We start from the raw sequence: 21,865 nt of genomic DNA, 5'->3' as shown, positions 1-21,865 counted from the left end.
ACAGCTCTCGACTTAAACTCAAGTACAGTTTGGTTGTGCAGCAGATAATGACCAGGACACCACCAGCCAGGTCACCTCTAAATGTCCGACAAAAAAAGAAGCAGATTTAAGTCCAGTTACTTAAATCTGAGGTATGAATCTCTGCAGCTCCTCCACAGTTAGTCAGTCATATTTAAGACCAGCCAGTTAGTTAGGTGACCTCTTATCTGCTTCTCTAATTAATACTCTTCCTCTCTCTGTCTGCTGCATTTCTAGATGATTTTTATTCACTACTGGTTGCCCTGGATTTACAAATTAAAAGGCCACTGAATACAAAGGAACACTGTAACACAAAATCCCAATTAAATTAATTTAAGTTTGTGGTTTTGATGTGTCAAAGTTGGTCAAAGTTAAAGGTCTGTGAATACACATAAAGTTAGAATGGCTTTAAGATTTTTTTGAAACATGCTGTCGCGTTTCTCTTGAAAACCAACTTTGGTGAAAGTAAATGACATTGTGTGAAAACTGAGCTCTGCTCATAGTTTACGTGTTTCTCAGTTTCTCAAAAGCAGATAGTTTGAAGTTTGTGGCAGATATAATAATGTGAAGGTAGTTTAGACGTGGTGCTGTTCTCTGAGCAGCAATGTGTGTGTGTGTTTTTTAAAGGGATCAGGCAGGGTGGGGCACCCAGGACTAAATTACACAATACCAAATCTGCCCTGAGGGGGTCTGAGATCTTGTTTTCCTCTGTCTTCCATCTCTCTTCCCACTTCCTGATCTCTCCATTCTCCACCTTTCCACCCAGAGGAAGAAAGACCATCCTCTCACTACAATGTGTTCAGTGTGTCTAAGTGACAATGGCCTTCTTTTGTTTTGGCTGAAGCGTGTGTGTGTGCGTGTGTGTGTGTGTGTGTGTGTGTGTGAGGACAGTGTGAGGGAGTTCCCAGTTTCGCCTTGAGTCACATTCTGTCACTGAACGGCGCCACCTGAGTGTTTGTGTTCCTCCACTTTAAACACAGAACAGCTCAAATCAAGCAGAAGGAGGCTGGCAAATTTACAACATTATGTTTATTGTTTAGTTGGTTTTTTTTTTGTTTTTTTTTTGTTTTTTTTTCAGCATGTCTGCAGCAGGAACTTCCTGCTTTTGGACACATGTTTACAGAAAATATTGATTCTAAACATTAACTCTGCATGGCACACATGACAAAATTTACAAGACACATGTCAAACATGTCCTTCGGTTAGCAATGTTTCTAAGAAATATACAAACGATTTAAAGAGATAACAAGGAACAGGTTTTGTTCAAACATTTTCCACAGCGTCACTGCAGATGGTGGAGAGAAGACGTGACACATTGGATCATAAGAACAACAGGTAACAAAATCGAACAGGGACCTCCTTGAACTCCCGAGATTCATTTGTTTTGAGTCAGTTAATCTGGATTAAAGCAAACTTTGGGGTTAAAGCACAGAGAATCAAATGCTGAAGGAGCAGAAACCAAGAGGCTAAAGCAGCGTTGGCATTTACCTACAAAAATAGAAACAGTGAAAAGGACGTCACATTTCTGTGAAGCGAGTCTGATGCTGGAGTCAGACACTCACAGTATAGTTGATCCAGATCCCCAACAGGGGGGGATGTGTTGTGGGTAAAACAACGGCAGCATTAATAAAGACACCGGTGTTTGAGTTTAATTATTTCTGCATAAATTAAAGGTTCGGATGTTCATGAAACAAAATAAACCACAGTGATGCTACAGTGTCCAGGAACAGGATAGGATGTGTTATCCAGAAGATTGAACTCTGTTGAAGTGAGTAAGAATAATACAGGTGCATCTCAATAAAACAAAACGCCAATGGAAATTCAATTCAGTGACTTCAGTCAAACGGTGAAACTCGGATAGCAAGTGTCTTTTTCTGATCATTTTGATGATGGCTTAATGAGAACCCAAAACTTAGACCAAAGATAAAAAAAGTTTTAAATAGAGAAATGTCACTCCGTTTGCTTGTCCATCTCAGTTTTTCCCTCCACTAAGCTTTCCTTCATTTTGAATGGATGCAGCACTCTGAACAATCAGCTTCTTTACCTTTCATTTGAGGAAAATAACTTTCTCCTTTCTTTTCCTCCCAGGTAACATGTTTCTGACAAATCAGGTTAAACACAATGAATGTGGCAGCTGTCGTCCACATCCTGCATATTTCTGCGATTCGCCCATGAATTGTGAATCCCACCAAAATCTCTTAAATAATTTTTTCTCCATAATTTTCAAAAAGGGAGAAAGTTAGCTCTGTTGGTTATGTACCACGTTTTGCCACACTTTTTCCTTCCACTTAACTTTAATTTAAGAAGCCTTGATACAAGACCTCTTGTTTGGCAGTAATCGTTTGTGGCTAATCCGCTTGGTGGAGGCTCTCGGTTACTGAAGGAAAACGATCAACTGCAGGACATAAAAATATTTCTGTACTTTTTGTAAAAACATTTCATCTTTTCTTTAGCCTCAAACACTTAAAAATGTTTACAATGAGTCCATATAATGCAGAGGTTTTGAACCAAACTGCTGATAAAAACGAGCATTTAAATAATATTCATATTTATTGAGATGAATCTGTATTTACATGTCTTGCATTTAACTTTCAGATTTCCATCCAGGTTTGTGCGATTTTGTTTTGCAAGCTTCATTTCAATCGTTATCTGAAAATCCCACCGTTAATCTGCTGCTTTTGTTGTTTTCTGGATCTGAACCACCCTTAGCAAACGTTTGCCATCGGAAGATACTGCATCTTTATTTCTCTTTACATTTCTACTCTTTAGCAGTGCATTGGTATTTAGCATTATGTAAACATCTTTAGTTTTACTACAGTACTTCTTTATGCACTACAGCTTCCAATACAATCACTGCATACTTGTCTCCATATGCATATAAACACAATATTCATGCATCATATTCACATTCACGCCTCTTTCACACAGTCACTTTCACTCTTCACAGAAAAGCTTGGAGAAAAGATTGAGCTCAGTTGCGACTAGATTATACTTCTCTAGTTTGGCTGGCAGTTATAATGATTCCAGTAACTTAACAGGTTTTAAAAAAGACAATCTCCATTTGTTTAAAGCTTTTAAACATACAGATAATGTGCAATATATATATATATATAAAAAAATGCTATTTTTGGCTAAGGCTGCAGTAAATTTGGTATAAAATACATTAATTTCTGAACCTAATATAAATAAGATTTCTAAAAGACTATTAAAAAAAAACAAGTCATTGTCACATACACATAACTTTGTTTTTGTGCGACGCTACAGTAGGGTCAGATCCAGGTACTGGTGGCCCCCGGGCTTTGTGATGAGAGGAAGGGACATAAGAGGAGTTTCTCCTCCGCCGGTCTGACCCACAAGACTGCCGTTCAGCAGAGAAACAGACTCCACAGGACCCTGGACGGAGGGCAGGAGGGGGAGAAAACGGGACACAGAGAAACAAATAAGAGTTAGAGGGGAAAAAAAAAAGAAAAAGGTAACAAAAGTACAAAAAGAAGCCCTTCCACCAGAGCCAGATGTTACCCGCCACCTCCTCAAGGCCACATCTGTTGTGGGACCCGTCCATTAGCCTAGAGCGCTACGACACCGTCAACTGACTGTTCGTTAAACCCTCGGCGTTGATGTGCAGGTCAAACTTTAAAGTGCAGGGATTAGACTGAATTCAGTTTATACTGACTGAAATCGAAGCCAGTCCAAGGCACAAGCAAACCAAGCGGCTGCTTAAGGCAGCTTAGTTTTGTTACAAAGATGTGGGAACTTCAGATCTGTGGCTACGTTTGTCATTACTTTGAAATATATTTCCTGAATATCACACTTAAATAACAAAAATGAATGCATTTAAATCTTCATGACGGTCATAGTTTGACAACAATAAGATGATAATTTTTAATAATTCCTGAGAGTGAATCTAAATAAGCGGGTTTCTTCTGCTGCATTTAAACACGACAATTTAAAATCAGAGTTTGCATTGAATTGAATTCAGACTCAGGGAATAAGTTAGAGAAATAAACTTTGTGTCCACAACATATACACTGCCATTTGTTTATTAAATAACTTGAAGCTGCTTTTGTGAGAGTTAAGCCAAATATATTTGGTGGCGTAACGTTGATTTAATTGTTTGGCTGAACCATAAAACGCAGGCGTAAAACAAAGATAAACAAGAGTAGATCCAGCTTTATGCCAAAATGGCTACCAGAATGCTGTGGCGCATCTTTATTGCAATACATGCAAATAAAATGCAGATTATGTCTGTTCAAAGGGTTTTAGGCCACAGCTGTGTCGCTGTGTGGAGGGATGAGGCTCCATTTTACCTGGTAATCAGGGATAGACGCATGATCAATATCAACAGATAAAATATTCTGATACAATATCCAATATATACAATATTAACTGAACTCCAACCCAGAACTACATAGCATTCTGGGAGATGTAGGCAGAGAAAAGACTTTAGCAGCTCAAGCTCTCACAGCCAGCTAAACCAGACTGGTGGCATCATCCAACTGACTCTTTGGTTACCTAGCAACAGTTTGTCGAGTAACTTGTGGTTTCCAAGCAACAGTTTGTTGAGTAACTTGCGCAGCAGCAGTTTGACTCATAACTCAGTGGGGCGTGCTGTGGTGGCGTAGGGGGTAGCGCAACCCACATTTGGAGGCCTTTAGTCCTCGACATGGCTGTCGCGGGTTCGATTCCCGGACCCGACCGACATTTGCCGCATGTCTTCCCCGACTCCTTCCCCCCTTCCTGTCAGCCTACTGCCATATAAGGGACACTAGAGCCCACAAAAAGACCCCCTGGAGGGGAAAAAAATAAAATAAAATAAAAATAACTAAGTGAAACTCAAACATCGGCATGAAGTGGATAAAACAGGAAGTGTCACGACAGGATTTTGGATATTTAAAACCAAATACTGACATTGAGGTTTGTTTTAAAGTGCACTTCAAGTCCACTGTGTTTCATGACGGTTATTATTCTAAGCAAATATTGGTATTTTCTTGGTCTCTGTAATCACAGTGCCAATAGTAAAATTAACATATTTTGTGTGATCTCATAAATAATTACTAAAGTTCTTCTGCGCTTGCCACTTACAGGAAGAGGCGCATCATTTCTACGGGGCAATTCTCCAGTGTTAAATACCCTAACAGCCCCCTCGATCTTGGGCTGACTCCTCTGATAATGTAAAAAGCTCAGATTTCTCCAATAAACCTGCCTGGAGCCCCAACGCGAGTCATTTCCGTATGAAAATGCGCCATCATTATGCTAATAGCTCAGTACGCCATTATTTCCCACTGAGAGATCGGATTTTTGTTCTAAGGCTTCCAATGTGTTTTTAATGAGACTGAAGGTGTGAATCACAGCTGAGCTGCTAAAAGCCTCTGACTCAACCATTCACTCAGTGCTGATTCACAACACCCAACACACAGCATATTGGTAGAGAAATATTTATTTGAACTCCTCTGTGTGAAATTGTGGCAGATTTAAAATGAGATGAGATAATAACAAGCTTTTCTCCAGACAAACACACTTCACCCGTCGACGGCTTTGGTTTTTTGTTGCATAAGGCTTCATGTTCCAGTGTTGAGAGGGGGTGTAACTGAACAGTCAGTTCTCATGTTTTACTATCCCTGCACTGAGTAAAAAAAAAAAAAAATAAAAAAAAACATTCAGTGGGACAGAAACACGCCACTCAATATTAAACACAGAGGATTAAACACAGAGGAAAATTAAAACGATCTGAAAAGGTGAGATAAAATCCGAGAAATCTCCTCCAGCGTTGTCGTATTGAGCCCAGAAACCCTTAGTGAAAAGTCAAGCCATCTCTAAAAGCCGAGTCTAAAGTAATTCCCCCTAACTAAACCCTCAGCCAATCCTTACCTGCCACCTGCCTCAGACATCTTAAATACACACCCATTCTTTGGGCTGCGTAAGCAACGTCCTAGCCGGGTCGTGAGCGTGCACGGCCGCATGAGCGTGGATGAGAGCATCCTCTGGAGCATACTGCGTCGTGATGAAAGGAGGGGTATAACATAGACACATTTAGCCATGAAACTCAACAAGGGTCTAAAATTAAGCAGGAAAAATGTTTAGTTTAAACTTTAAATCAGGGATACTAAGTCAAAACTGATAAACCTGCTACAAAAACGTAAAACATTCATTAATCCTTAAGTATATTGTGAAGTCTTTACATATGTTTCTTTCCATATGAAAGTGAAAAGTTTTATCCCCCAATCATTTTATTCCCTTTCTTACGATTAAGAGAAAAAGCGGGGCTAAAAATTGGACGCAACTCGCTGTCTAGCTAGTTTTGATGAACTTTGCGCCATCGTTTTCAGATGCACAGCGATTTAAGCATCAGAAAAACCTCTCTTCTACTTCTTCTTTATTATAAGGGCTGTTGGGAAACAACTAAAGGAATCACTACCGGCTGATCTGTATGTCAATCAAGTGATGGGATGGATGATATTCTGACGTTTATTCATTTATTTATTTTAACGTCATGCAGTTTAACCAATCTACCTTTGCAGCACCCCTGCAAAAAACATGACAAAATGTTTTTTTTATATCTTTTCCCCAAGTTTCCTTGACTCCGCTCCTGCTTTAAACAACAACAACTTGACTCACTCCACTTCAAGTCAAAGCAAGCAGCAGTGCATGTGTGACAAAGCAGGGAGAGGAGACAGGATAAACTAGTTTGATAGCCTCTAGGCAACCGCACTGGATGCCTAACAGTCCACACCCATAATACCAGGAGATTTGAATAAAACACTTGGTTTACAGAGAGGAGTGTGAACACTGAAGGTATCGATTCTATATATATATATACATATATATATATATATATATATATATATGTATATATATATATATATAAAAATCAATTCCGAAATAAATGTGCAATGTGAAAGAATGTGTGGTTTTTACCTGATATCCCTGCACAGCGTTGATGAGGTCTTTAACGCCGCTGCCATTGTAGGGCAGGCCAGGCATCCGCACCAACCCTCCGGGGGAAGACATGGAGGAATGGGCCGGGAAGAAACCCAGAGCTGTAGGCGAGCCAGGAGGACTGGGAAAGTAAAAAGGTGAAATTAATCTTATTTTTACGACGAGGTTCCAAACGAAAAAGAAAAAAAAAAAAAACCTGGCTTATTCTCAGAAACTAAAACACACTCTAACTAAGCAGCGGGAAGAAAAGCATAAAACTAGGAGGGACTCTGGGTGTTGTCTTTAAATGCCTTCATAATGACCGTCCAGGCAGAAACAGAGGTCACTTCATGTTTACCAAGCTTCCTGATAACATGGTCTGCAGTTATTAACCACCCTTGTCCCAGTCTTTCTCCTTGACAAGAAACATTTCAACCCCAGACTAGACGTTCATATTTCTCTGCAGTTAATGTCTTTTATTTCTGGTGACTAGAGCAGGTCTAACAATGTGAGTCTAAAGTCTCTAATATCTGATCGCTCTGCATTTAGCTGCATCTGTCCTCCAGATTAACTGTGACCAGGTGATGTGATAGTTAATCCCATACAGTCAAGTGGGGAAAAAAAATTCTGCTTTTCCAACACATGTCTACATTTAATAACAATGCCAACAATAGTGAAAGGCTTAAGTAATACAAACACATAAAGAACTGAAAAAGGTACATTTTCAGTCAAATTTTCATGAAATTGTTAAAGGACCAATTATGCTTCCTTCTGGGAAATATTTATTCATTACAATTTTTGAACAAATAATTAGATATTAGTCTGATCAGTTCTGTCTATTTTGAACTGCTTTGAGAATGAGATGTTTTAGGGAGTCTTGTCACTTTAAAATGAGTTTTTGGAGAATAAACTCAACATTTATACCCCAACAAGAAAATGATGCACAATTAAAAACAATTGAAAAGCAGAAGTAGGGCCTCTTGTACAATCAACTAGGATGCAGGAAGGAGTTTCAAGACAGTAAATCAACAACAAAACACTCCAGCAGCCATTGTACAGCGCACAAAGTGGTAAAACCAGTTGACCAAACGTCCTGGAGCTCCTTTTCAGTTACTAGGTGATGGGCGGAGCTCCACATGGGTTGCTAGGTAACGGTGTAGTTGCTGTGAAATGTGACTTGTCAGTTGGGAGGTTTTTGAAATGGTTCTTTTTCCAGAGACCAAAAACATTAACTTACTGCCCATGAACAGCTGGATGTGTTTTAAGTTCTTGGGCTGTTTTTAGAAGCAGTTGAGACAAATGTGAGTACAGAAATGTGCAAAATAATATGTTTCTTTAACACTCAGCATACTGATATAGAAATGCCCCATATGAACCTCAGTTCTGCAGCTTTCTGCACTCCTGACTACTGAAGTAAGAGTGAACATCATGAGTAAGAGCAAGATCCTACATGAAGCCCAAACAAGCAATCAAAAACAGACTGAACAGGTTTAACTTTCCTTAGAGATGTGAAAAAAACGAAACCATTGCTCTCTAAGAACAACATGAGGGTCAGAATGAGGTTTGAGGATCTTGAAAAAGACAAAACTGTCTGGACCAGTGTTCACTAGAGAGATGGATAACATAAAAATTTTTGGTACTGCACAGAGTGAAGCAAACTTTCTGCTGGAAGAACTTTTGCCTCAGACAGAAAACACATTTTTGCTGATATTTTTTGTTAATGAGTAAATTAAGGTTTAATTTTTAAATCATTTTCTTGTCAAGAGAAAATTAAAAAAAGATTCACATCAATATGTGAATATTTTCTTAAATAACTAAATATTTAATGGGGCGCCTTATTGATTTCATAAAGCTTTAAATTTGACAGCATTTTCAGTTCAGTTTCACTTTAGTTTGGTAAATTGTCAACATTACACCTTTAGAAACCCAGAATTTACCAAAAAAGGAATAGGCTGAAGCCAAAATGTTCATGAACTCAGCAGCAGCTTGCAGTATTAAAAAAATATATCTTCTGTTCATATACATACACACATTTTGAAGGAATATGGCTGAAAATTAGATTTAACAATATTTTTTGTTTATTTTTAACCTCTAATTGTTTAGTTTAGTTTGTTTTGTTTTTTTTACCTGGGGTAGTAAGCACTGTAGTTCATGTACAGTTGAGCTGATGCGGGGTAGTAAGGATGCCCGGGGTGCAGGGTGCGAGGAGCCAGCAACATCTGCCCCATAGGAGGGTAAAGGGCAGCTGCAGCTGCAGCTGCAGCAGCGTCCGTGGGGAGGATTTGTTGAACCGGAGTGAACGAGTACGATGGTGGAGATAAACCTAAAATAACGGAAGAACAAGGACAGAAACAAAAATATAAAATCCGTCAAACCTGGAGGAAGAGGGAGTCATGGTGGTGAAGTGAGGTAATTGTTTGATTTTGAGAGAGGAGCTCATCCAATAACCACTGATGTCGTTATTGTGCGTGTGAAGCATGAATTTTCCTGTGTGATGTAAAAGATTTTTTTTTTAAATCACAGTTTAAACCTTCAAAAAGATCTTTTTTTTTAGATTATGACTGATCTGATTGATTAGAAATCAGAGTCTTTTGCTTTTTTCCTAATTCCTCATAGACCAATCTACAAGAGAACGACACTAACAATCCCAGCAGCACAAAGCTATTTACATTAGTACATCTTAAAAAGCTATTTTACACATACATATCCCAATATTTTAGAGTAAAATAAAGAGGTTAAATTATTTTAGTAATCTACTTTAAAAAGGAAAACTCTTTTATGACATATTGCTTCCACGATTGGTGTGTTTCAACTGTATGTTTGAGTAAATTAGTAATATTATGCTTTTCTACGGAAATCCAGCAAAGCAAGAATATTGCAAAAGACTAATGAAAATACTCTGTTTACATGAATTACTGACTCAATGTGGTGTGGAGAAAATCAGCCTCTGCTGCTGCTGTGGGGTTTAGGTCAGGTCAGTTTGTTGGTCAGTCCAGCACAGAGATCATTAAACCAGATCTGTCCTCCTGCTACATGGATTTTCTACCTCTCCTCTCTGCTTTCAGACTCTGTGAACTCTATTTTTAAATAAAATGAAAACGTTCATCTCAAAAGATGACAATGGACTCCTGTGCAACAGTTCTTCTTCTCTTTAGCCCAGGTGAGACATGTTTATGGTGGTCAGGGACAGTTGTATGACCTGTCCTGGGTTCGTAGTGTGGGAAACGACTCCATGTCTTGTAAATCTCGCCCAGAATTTTGAAATGGCTCTGCTTTATAAACCTCATAAAGCTTTAGTTAGCCCTGCTTTTTATGGGACCTTAATCCACCAGACTTTTTTCTTCCACTTAACTTTCCATGTATGTGCTTTTTTCCCCAGCCAGTTTACTTAGAAATGATATTTTTGTGGCTTGTCCTCCATGTGAAAATATGATTACTTTGGCCTCATATTTTTTTTTAATGCAATATTAACAATTTCTTTTTTAAAAAAGCATTATTGCTAGCTAAAAACAACAATAATCAAAATGAACATAAGAAATATTTTGAATACATCACTCTGTGTAATGTATGCGATCTAATTATAGTAAATATTTTCTTATTTATAGAAATTATCTACAAAAAATGCATCTCAAAATAAGCTGAACTCATTCCAACTAAAGCATGTAATATTGCTTCGACTGATATAATCATTTGCAACATAAATCAGACATTCATCAGCTGTCAAACCGGTTTTAATTGTGAACAGACACCGAGACCAAAGCACATCTACGCAGCAGCTCTGCCCACCCCTCGCACAGAACCTGATTGGACAAGCACAGGAGGCGTGCACACACACCTAACGAATGCTTGTCTGTTGAGGCTAAATCCCAGGACCACCACTACCGATCTGACGGGATCAGAAAACTGCAAGCCGCGTTGCCGTATTCTGAGCTTGTTGAGGAACTGCTTTGCTTACACTTTTCTGAGCCTTTCAGATCTTTGTGAATCAGTTCAGCAGTGGTAAAGTAAAGGAATCAGGAACGAGTAACAAACATGCCGATGGAAAATTACACTACAGTATCCAATCAGAGTGAAAAGTGAAGGAATGTATTGAAAACAGTATCATCATTACATGCAAATGGGTGAAGTGATCATACTAAATTAAAACAAGAAGACTCAGTCTCACATTGACACACCCACACACACACACACCCACGCACACACGCAGAGTATGAATCCTTCCCACATCCTCCCACAGATCTAGATTGGAGGAAAAACCAGCAACTCTGCCACCCCGGCAGGAGCTCACCTACCCTGCAGACCCGAAGCACCCCCAGCTCCCAGCAGCACTTACGTCTGGACTTACATGGCGGCGGGCTGAGCCCTGTCCCACTCCTGCTCCGGTTGTGTGTGTGTGTGTGCGTGTGTGAGAGCGAGCCTCCCATCAGCACCAGGCCCATCTCGTCAGTGCTGCAGGGAAACACTTCCACGTAGCGGCTGTTCGCCCCCCGCTGGCTGGACATCATGTGTTTGTGGAGCCGCTGCGAGGCCTGCAGCGCCCGCTCTGCTGAGGTCATCTGGATGAAGCAGTCGCCCGACGGACGGCCCTGCAAACACAGCGCAGAGAGGAAATGTGTCAGGAAATGTCTCACATCAAAGACACATTTGATACTTCATTGGTTAGTCCCAGCAGAGGCACAGAAATCACGGAAATGATCCAATAACAACAGCACTTGGTCTTCCACTTCACTTTTCTGTCTGCACTGTTGATAGTTCACTCACCTCAGCATGCCAGAAACTTGAAACTGAAAGTGATTTTTCCAAATAATTTGGCTAATAATTATTTGCCCACTGGAAGCCACTCAAAGTGACTTTAAAATTCATTTCCAGCTAAGCTGTTGTATCAAAGTATCAAAGATACAGAGCAGTAGTAACATACATGTCCCAGATGCAGCTGACCACTTAATTACACACTCTACACACATGCCCTATTCAGTACAGTTTGTGTGTTTTTATGAAGCACACAAACTTCAGATTCACTTATTGATCCACAAAATCCTATTTATTTACTTACATTTACACCTACTTAAAAAGCCCTTTTAAATTCATTTCATTTTAATCTTTATGGGTTCAAGCCTGCAGAAGCCACAGAAGAATCTGAAACATAAGTTACAGTTTCATAAGCTTTATATTAATCGACTCGTTGGACTGGATCAGACAGGATCCAGAAAACCCAGTGCTGTTAATTATAGTTTTGTTGCATTCTACAAAAATGCAAAACTTTCAAGTAAAATCTCAGTGTAGTCTTAAAACTGAACGCCCAAGAAATGTACATCTCTTACCTAGAGATGAAAACAAACATAAAAAAGACAAATAATTTCTAAAATTGGGAACATTACTTACACTAAAGTTAAAGTTAAGGGTAGTGTGGCTAATCTGAGATGTTGTAGCAGATAAAATTTATGTCCCAGACTGCAAAAATGATCTGGACTCCGATCTACAGCAGGGAGAACCAACAGTGTTGAGGGGATTATTTTGCAAAAACTGAGAGTATTTTCACCTGCAGCCTCAGGCGACCAGACAACGCCTCAAAAACGAAGATGAATGATCTAAGTGGGCATGGCTTTTGAATGAAAGCGTAAACCTGAACTTAGAAGAGCCCATCAGTTTTTATGAAGCTCGTATTTTCAAGACATATTTATGAAATTAATGTGAAACTTCACAGTCAACTACATTTTTGATGGCAGGTGAAAGAAACGATGGAGAAAAAAACAACTGTTCAGTCAGAAAAATGTCTGATCTAGTGGAATGGAAAATATGGACTATTTGAATATTTTAAGAGAAGTTTTGAAACTTTGTGTCCATGGATTTCCACAGCGGTCATACTGTCTTGAAATTTAACATATTTTTGTTAAGGAGTAAGTAAAAGGACACTGAAAAAGATTAGTACAGGCTGAACACAAGGGGATCACTAATGCCATCATCTAGAGACAATGCTATCACATTTTATTTACCTTCATTGCTACCAATTATTTCTTTAAATTGATGCTCTAAAATGCAAAATGATGCATTGAATTGGCCTTTGAGAGATACAAGAGAAGCGTGCTGGGAAGAACATTTGCATGTCCCAATAAGGACGGTTTCCACTTCTGGAACACGTAGCAGTTCAAATTTATTATTGTGTTTTATATTAATCTTATAATACTACAAATTCTACTTAATGACTTACTATTTGGAGAGACAAACACTTTTAAGAGACAGAAACAAACTGTCCTCTCAAAGAAACAGTGACGCAGTGACAATAAAGTTTATGCTGAATGTATAATTTTGGAAATTTGTGCAAGAAAGTATGTGAGCGCAGGGTGTGTCGAGATGGTTGCTGCATGTACCTGCTGGTTGAGCACCATGTGCACACCATGTTGTCTGACGTCTTGTGTAAACTCGCCCAGGAAGGTGAGGATATCCTCGATGCTCGCCGTGTACGGTAGACCCCTCAGCCTGAGGCAGTCCCTCACACCGCCAGGAGGAGGCAGGAGAGAAACCGAGGGCAGCACGGACACCAGGGGGGCTGGGGCGACAGGGATCAGCGGGGCGGAGGAGTACCGGTTCAACACCTGAAATGCACCCAAGGCTCGACATGAGCTACTCAACTTGAAGTATTCATTCTGGATTAGGATTTTCTTGTTTGCCTGAGATGCTTTTAGATAAAACAGCCAAATGAGAACTCAGATCTGCTGTTATTAGCTTAAACCCAACAATGAAACACCTACATAGCAGAACTAAGGAGGCAAAGAAAGCCGAGGCAATGCTGTGTTTAAATATGTCAAGCTGTCAAACAGGAGCTGGCCTGCAGCCAACAGGACACCAGCATGTTTGCATTTCTGGAGAAGACAGATAAAGGCCCCACAGGCTCGTTTACAAGAGGAAAGGCTTCTGCATGGATATACTTATGGGCTGTAGGTGAACCAGTCATGGGAAATGGGAATTTGAACATTAGAACCTCAATAGACAGAGTGAGGGAGTGCAGGATGCAGAAAAGGAAGAAGTTTGTTTGCAAACACACAAGTAGGATGCAGGCTTTGTTAAGGCTGCACCCTTCCATTGCTACAACACCTGATAGCCACAAGGATCAACACAATTTAAAACTGAAAAAACCCTAAAGGTAAGAAACAAAAGAACAAATAAGAAATCTTCAATTGTTTTCTACTCATTATTATCCTAGCCTCTTCTCGATTATCCAATTAGTGGCTTTAATGCTGCAGTATATAACTTTTATTTAAAAAAATATCTTTTTATATATTTGTTGGAACTGTCACTATGTCATGCCATTATGGTTTGAGACAGATAATCTGTTGAAAAATGAGCACCTCTGACTTTCCCCAGTAGGGTCGCCAATCACCCCTCCATGTGGCGCTGCTCATACCTACCTGCATAGCTCTAAGCTACACTGCAGCTAGCATACCCTGTGGCCATGCTCACTCTAGTCAGCATGGCCACTGATGACAGTGTAACTCTAAGCTGTTTCTTCGTAATGCTGCTCATTACATTGAGCAGCGAGTACATGAGATTGATTGGCAGCGCTAAGACACTCCTCCTGGCTCTGATTGGTTGGTTTTGGTGGGGTGCATTTCCTCACACAGCAGTAGCAGCTCAGGGAGGACATGGAGGAGATCGATCTTTCCACAGATTATCAGTCTCACAACTTGGTGACAGTTTTAACAAATATGCAAAAAATAATAACTTTTATAAAAGTTATCTCCTTCACCTTTAACAATACGTTAGACAATACAAGTCTAATATGCATGTAACATCTTATAACATCATAAGGCAACCAGACCCGCCACTCTGTTTAAACTGCTAGGAGGATCAAAACGTACCTGCTGCACCTCCGCTGCCGTGCTTTTGAACAGCTCAATGTATCTCTTCCCCAGGAGCTCCTTGTGTTTCCTCAGAGCGCACTGAGCGTGCTCCTCGCAGGCAAATAACACGAAAGCGTCTCCCGTCGGTCGTCCGTCCGGGTAGCGGACAAAGAGCATGCCGTCCTTCTCTCCACTGATGGGACACGTCTCTTTAGAGCCGTCCTCCGGTGAGAAAAATCTGAGAACGTCGTCGTGCGTGGCGTTGAAGGGGAGTCCTCGCATCCTCACTATGATCTGGTCCTCACGGGACAGGAACATTGCCACCTCGTTTGAGGTACCTGATGGGACACAAGAAGATTTAGCCAAACTCACAACATATTCTGTTCTCCTTCATGGACTGCAGTGGGAATATTTCTTAAAGGTTTTGTAGCTTAATTTCATCAGTTGCTGGACAGAAAAAAGTGAAAGACAAGAAACACAGAAAGGGCACGAGGTCAGGAATTAAAATGCATTTTTGTGGACGTCCCACCAGGAGCACGTCAAACTTGACTTTATTGTCTTCATTATTCAAAATTTCTTCTAGCATGTTATTGTGAGGTCCATCCTGCGGCTCTCGTAAAATATATTAACGTTGATAACCAAATGCCACAGCTGAGTCATAGCTGACAATTCAATCTGCAATTTATACGTTTTCTCTAAAATAATTGGAACAAAACACACTTAATGGAAATGTTAATTAATGGGCTACAGTTTACCAAAGTGCATGACATTTTAAAATGTGGGCATAATTTCACCTTTGTTTTTTCTAAAATTTGAGTTATGACAACTATTACATTCAGGAATCTGCAGGAGCAGCAGCACCACCAAATGTCCTCAGGACTTCAAATAATCCAGTCTTTTATTACAACGTGAATAGAAAAATGCAGGAATGCAATATCATATTTAAATATAGCAAACAAATGGTGCATAGATTTCACTAATATTCTTTCCGCTTTGCATCCAGAAAGTTTTCAAAAAGGGTGAATGCATGGGAACCAAAAACTAAAACAAAAATGAATAAGATTGATTGTGTTACTGTCAATATTAAAGTTTATTATGTTGCTGTAACCATTAAAGAAGCAGACAGATATTCCAAAGTGGCTTCCAATAAAACACAAAAAAACAAAGATGAAATTATTATTTTTAAAAATTTCTTTTGTTAGTGCATGAAGTTCATTCTCATCTGCTTCTAATCGATCTGCATGAAAAACTGTTTGGTCATTGGAAGATACCAAATTAACCAAACTGGAAATGTGAGCATGGTAAACATATTAAATTATTCCTTAAAATATTTACTTTACTCAACAAAATGCATTTATAATTGTTTTTCTCAATGGATAAAATTATTTTATGTTTCTTCAGCATCAAGGATTAAAAGTCCCACTATACTACAAAAAAATTATCAAATACAAATTTATGTATGCGAGTATAATTGCACACTATTAAATATGTTAAATAAATAGAAGGATTGTGTCAGCATTTTAAAAAAATGTGTAAATACAAAAAAGATACATTCCCAATAACTAAATAAATACTAAAATAATAACATATAATTTCAGCAAATAGGAAATTTTAATTTTATACAATAATTTGGACATTTATTTTTACTTATCATGAAATACTCAAACTTTTAAATTTCTATAACTACATGTATTTATGTAATGTTTGTGTTTTCAACTATCCTATCCATAAGTATTTATTTAGGAAATAATGTAGCCTATTTATTCACTTGTGGCATTTTTTGTTCTTGATACATATAATCCTGCTGAGAAATGAGAAAATATACATTATATGAATTCATGATTGTCTCACCTCCTGCTATCTTCAGAAAGTCTTCTCCCGTTGCTTTGTAGACCTGTTGTTGAAAACGAACATGTTGTCTGTTCAGTGCTTGTGGCGTCAGACGAAAGTGTAAAATCGGTGTATCATGACAGAGTAAGGGGTTTTCAGGCGGTGCCTACAGACCCATTACCTCAATGTATCTGTTGCCCATGTGGTGCTTGTGCCTCTGCAAGGCCAAGTCTCTGTGCTCCTCACTGACAAAACGAACAAGTGCTTCTCCATTCCTCCTCCCTTGAGCGTTGAGACACAGAGCGGCCCCTCCTCTGTAAAATACAACATTGAACATACAGTGAAATAAAAGCTTGCATGACTGCACTCCATTTCCACTTCCACATACTTGGCAATGTTGAGGCCTTTAAAGAACCGAGCGATGTCCTGGTCAGACGACTGCCATGGCAACCCTCTGGCTCTGATCACCGTGTTGTCGCACACTTTCTCCATCTTACTGCTGCAGACACGCATACATACAAATACAGTCTGGTAGGAAACGGCCTGGGTTGATTTTAATGTTAGAAAGAATATAAACAAAAAATTTTTCACTTACCAAGTGCCACTTTCAAATCTCTCATTTACTCTCTCTGGGTTGGAAAAACTGTGACCTGGAATGAAAAAGCAAAGAATGATCAAAAACAGTCAGTATAATAGTTTAAGATGGTGCAGCTTGTGCTTTTCTTGCTTTCTATTTTAAAATCACCCACTTTAATATTTTATTTTGTTTTTTACACTTAAACATGGATTGGACCTTCACAAAAGTGAGTTTTTCCACATCCTGTCATGTTAAAAACTTGAATTCACGTACTGTAATTGGATTTTATGAGTTAGATTAACCAATTCAAATTTTTCAAAATGTCCCTTTACTAATAAATAGAGTCCTTGGTTTTGTACTTTAATCTCATTATAAATGCAGCTGTTCCATGAAGGCCTCAGAGGTTTGCCAGAGCACATTAGTGAAGAAACATAATAAAGATCAGGGAAAACATAAGAAAGGTCAGGGAGAAAATTTAAAGTGGATAATGCTGTAGAATATTATCCACAGAGCTCTGTTCAATCCATCATTACAACAAATCTGAGCTTTATGGGAGAACAGCAGCAGGAAAAAAAGCAGTTTTTGAGAGAATAAGTTGCAGTTTTGCACAAACACAGTAAACATGTAGAAGAAAGCACTCTGGTCAGATGAGACCAAAGTTTAACTTAATAGAGTACATGCAAAACATAATGTGGGGAGGAAAACCCAAAGTGTATATTATGCTGGGCACATCACATGTGACATGTGGTGGTGGCAGCACTGTGGTGTGGAAGTGATTTTGCTCTATAGCTTAGAAGGGCCCAGTCAAAGTCCAGACCACACTTTTCAGATTTTTCTTTTCTAAAACATTTTAACTCATGTATAATTTTTCTGGGCGGATTCTGAAAAAGGCATTATGTACCATGTATTGCTATTTTACAGGTATCTGCTACTTTGTGTTTGTCTATCACATAAAATCCACCAAAGTTGAAGTTACTCGATACCGTAATTAGCAGCCGTCGTTCTCTTCTACTACAGTAATAGCAAATCTGTCTCGTTGACAATACAGTTTTCTCTTAGCCTGATGTGTGAGATACTCACAGTATGGCTCAGAGAGCAGAGAGAGAATAATGCTGGTCATAAGCCGGACCTGCTGCACGGCTACTTCTGCAGGCAGAACAGCCAGAGGATCCTGATTGGCCGAGGGATCCCACACAGAGGACACATCGACAGGTAGGCTAAGAGCTGAGGAGGATCCAGTTAAAGAAAGTACTTCTATAGACAGACAGGTGTGTTTAATGAAAAATGGGAAGAAGCACGTCTGGATGGGTGACTTAAAACACTGACATGTCAGGTTTTCTGTACCACTGGGTGTGTGAGGTTAGCCCTACTGGCTAAACACACACTCTTTCTCTTAGGGCTTAGCAAAGTGCTCCATTCTTTCCTTATTTGCATTTCAAAACCTCTTACTCTGCAGCCAACACCCTAGCTTTAAACCTGTAATGAGTTATGACCGAGTGTAAGATGTTCACACCAGAGTAAGCCAGAACGAAGAAACCAAAAACACACTTACAGTGCAGTGAAAATTATTTGCACCCTTACAGATTTCACCTGGGACTTTTGTGTTATTTTAATATCAAAAAGAACCTGAGGAGATATAAAATGCAGTTTTCAAACAATGAATTACCTTAGGAAAAAAAATAAAAATAAAATAACACTTATTATTATTAACCTATGTGGACAAATAATACCACGCAATGAAAACTGGTGTATGTTTTTGTGAAAGAACTTTAGCCCACTTGTAGTTGCTGAAATATTTTTTAAATCACTTAAATTGGAGACGGTTTGTGCCTTTATATCCTCTTTGAGGTCCAGCCACAGCTTCTCAATCAGATCAGAATGTAACTACGTCACGCCAAAACAATTGTTTAGTCTAATCTGTACTTTCTGAAACGCTGCGCTAACTTTACACAACACTCAAACCTCTGAAAAAAAGGTTCCAGTGTCGTCTCATCAGAATATTTTTTAAAATGTCTTGGGGATCTTAAGGATTATTTCTGCCAAATGTGATACAAGTCTTTATCTTACTTATAATCAGCGGTAGTTTTGGTGCTGGTTTTAGTCTCATTCTGATTATTGAATCATTAATAACTGATCCTAATAGACGTATCTGAGGCCTGCAGTGTATCGCTTCTATTTAGATCTTTTTGTGATCTCCTGGAAAACTGTAGGACTTATGAGGCAGTTTTGTCGGCCAGTCACTTCTGGCAGCCGTTCTGTGTTTTGTCCCTTTGTGGATAACGGCTCCTATTGATGTTCACTGAACCCTTAGAGATGTTGTAACTCTCTCGATGCTGTAAGATTTTAACGGTGTTTCTCTTCCGGTTTTGACATTCTTTAGATCGGGGCCTGACGATTAGCTTTTTGAGACCTTTTGACCCACTGTATGCCGTCAGACAGGTCATGCTTCGCCGCTTTCTTGATTCTACATCGTCAGGTCTGGGAGTGGCTATGAAACGAAACGTAAAAATGTGATCAGTCACATGCAATGTAAGATTTATTATTTATATTTTCACATAGGGTCACATTGGCTCAGATGGTTTTTTGCCTACATGTACAAAATCTTGCTCCTGTGATCTTTGTTGTTAACATTTGTTTTTTGTTTTAAAGCATTTAGGTGTGATATAAAATCAATCACACCAGACACTTTTATGACTCCATATTGAACAGTACCAACATATGAACAAAGGATACACTCTGCCATGACGTGTGCATTCAAAGCCTTGAGGTCAGAGGTGGCGAAGTGGTTCTTGAACTCTTTCCGCAAGTCAAAGAAAGAGTAGAAACAGTCTGGGACCGGGATGCTCTAGTAAGAGGGGAGAACAGTCAGAGAAAAGGATGTGAACAAGAAGCCCTTTAGCAGCTGCTGTTTTATTACATTCATCACATTCATGTTTGCTCAAGCCAGCATGGCACACACTGCCTTCTTTGCTACTCTTCTTTGTGTAACAGTTGTGGGAGAATGCATTCAGCCTCTCTGCCTGTGCACAGGTGTAGCACAGTGTGTTAATGGGGCGTGTGTCATCGGACAGGTTCAGAGTAATTCGGCTGAGCGCAACGCTGGAGGTTCCTGCAGCAGGGAGGCGTTCAGCCCAACCCAGTTCGCTCACCTTGCTGGCGGCCTCCGGGTGAATCACTTGACGGATATGGAGCTGCCCGTCTGTACACAAACACAACGACGTGCCCGCGCCCGCACTGTTCACCTCATTTGTCAGCTGCAGATTGAACTAAAATACAAAATAGAGAAAAGAGGAAAAAAAAAAACACAAGACGCTTACTGGAAGAAAACGTGATTACCACCAAGATTTCAGGCCAGAAGACAGTTGACGTTGAAGACTCAAAGGACATCATTACCATATTTAAACCACTGTCAAGGCTTGCTGCAGTGTACATGCAGTCTGCTCCGGAGGAAGACTCATCCTCCTCCTTACATTCAACCACCACATCTTCGTCTGATTTTTCCTCCGTGGAGTCTGAGAGGTCAGGCCTAATGAGGATCTCATTCACCCTGCCCAACTGGTTCAGAGACAGAAAACAAGTCAGTCCTGAAACAGTAGCTTACCGAGGAACCTATGTGGTATTGAATAATAGCGCACATCTAAATGACTGATCTTTCATCACAACAAAACGTAGATATTATAAAAGCCGGTTATTTTGTGACATTAAGCATAATAGATGTTTAACATCCTTACATATTACCGCAAAAGTATCTTTGCTTCTTTGGATTCAAATCAAACAGATAATTAAAGAAGAGAACAAAACAGACATTTTGTTAAAGAGTCGTTCCAGCTCTTGACATGGTGTAGTTTTAGTTTATAGTTTCCCTGTCCATTCTGCTCACTAGATTTCCTGCTTGAACCACATCCATAGCTAAAGAGTAAGAAGGCGTTTTTACCGTTTTGGTGTTCACATTGACCAGCTGCCAGACCAACTGGACCAGGTCCTTCTCGTCAGAACCCAGCAGCTCTCCGCTCGCTCCAGATGTGGCGGTGAAAGCCACCACCAGGTAGTCTACCTGCGCCGTCATCTGAACGAACACGACCCTAAAATAAAAACCTAAGGTGGTAGTACACTGAACCGAAGGACAGCACGGAGGGTGATATGAGGCTGAAACACGAAGGAGGAATAGAAATGACTTTTACTGTGACACCTGAGCGCAAAGGTGAGCTTGGTAAATCCAGAAAGTTTGATCCCTCCTTGAACCTGCCGCAGTCACCATCGCGGAGTAATGGCTGAACGTTCAACGCTTTTGTAGCGATTCTTACCTGTCTGACCACGTGACTGCATACCTGCTGTCCCCGCCTACTTTCAGGTGCAGGAGAGATTAGGACGTGGCAGAGAGTGGAGGGCTGAAATTTGTTCCTGTCATTCTCTACAATATTATCCAGCCCTCGAGTTCAGCGGCCTAAAGGGGAAAATTGGCTTTTTAAATCAGTAGCAACAGCAAAAATTCTTTGTATCACTTCTGAAAAAGAAATCACAAAAAGACAGTTATTTCTATTTTATAATAACGATATCAGAGAATTTCAACAACAAAGCATTTACATGTAAATGTATTTTATTTGTGAAACATCCACAGAGAGAAAAAGCAGAAACAGAAACGGCATAAAAGCCACAGCAAATTAATATCAAAATACACTGCTACCGA

General features: G+C 39.6%; 1 protein-coding gene across 5 annotated transcripts; it reads right to left on the bottom strand.

The window, feature by feature from the left end:
* Positions 1 to 227: 227 nt before the first annotated feature.
* Positions 228 to 21,468, bottom strand: esrp1 (epithelial splicing regulatory protein 1). Of its 5 annotated transcripts, none has more exons than XM_044116182.1 (16): positions 21,113 to 21,454; positions 20,572 to 20,733; positions 20,328 to 20,444; positions 19,912 to 20,023; positions 18,259 to 18,402; positions 17,197 to 17,251; positions 16,990 to 17,100; positions 16,783 to 16,915; positions 16,623 to 16,665; positions 14,790 to 15,109; positions 13,302 to 13,526; positions 11,267 to 11,519; positions 9,061 to 9,256; positions 6,934 to 7,075; positions 5,920 to 6,009; positions 228 to 3,411 (listed from the first exon to the last, which is right to left on the bottom strand). In XM_044116182.1, the coding sequence occupies exons 1-16, from the start codon at positions 21,242 to 21,244 to the stop codon at positions 3,277 to 3,279; spliced, it is 2,370 nt and encodes a 789-aa protein (XP_043972117.1). In that variant the 5' UTR covers positions 21,245 to 21,454; the 3' UTR covers positions 228 to 3,276. The 5 variants fall into 5 exon arrangements, with proteins under 5 accessions (XP_043972117.1, XP_043972118.1, XP_043972121.1 ...); XM_044116183.1 differs by having other exon boundaries at positions 11,279 to 11,519; XM_044116187.1 differs by having other exon boundaries at positions 3,276 to 3,411; positions 5,887 to 6,009; positions 21,113 to 21,453.
* Between the last annotated feature and the right edge of the window lie 397 nt (positions 21,469 to 21,865).

Source organism: Gambusia affinis, linkage group LG05 (assembly GCF_019740435.1).
Source record: "Gambusia affinis linkage group LG05, SWU_Gaff_1.0, whole genome shotgun sequence".
NCBI classification, from domain to species: Eukaryota; Metazoa; Chordata; class Actinopteri; order Cyprinodontiformes; family Poeciliidae; genus Gambusia; species Gambusia affinis.
This window is presented reverse-complemented; position numbering and strand designations above follow the sequence as displayed.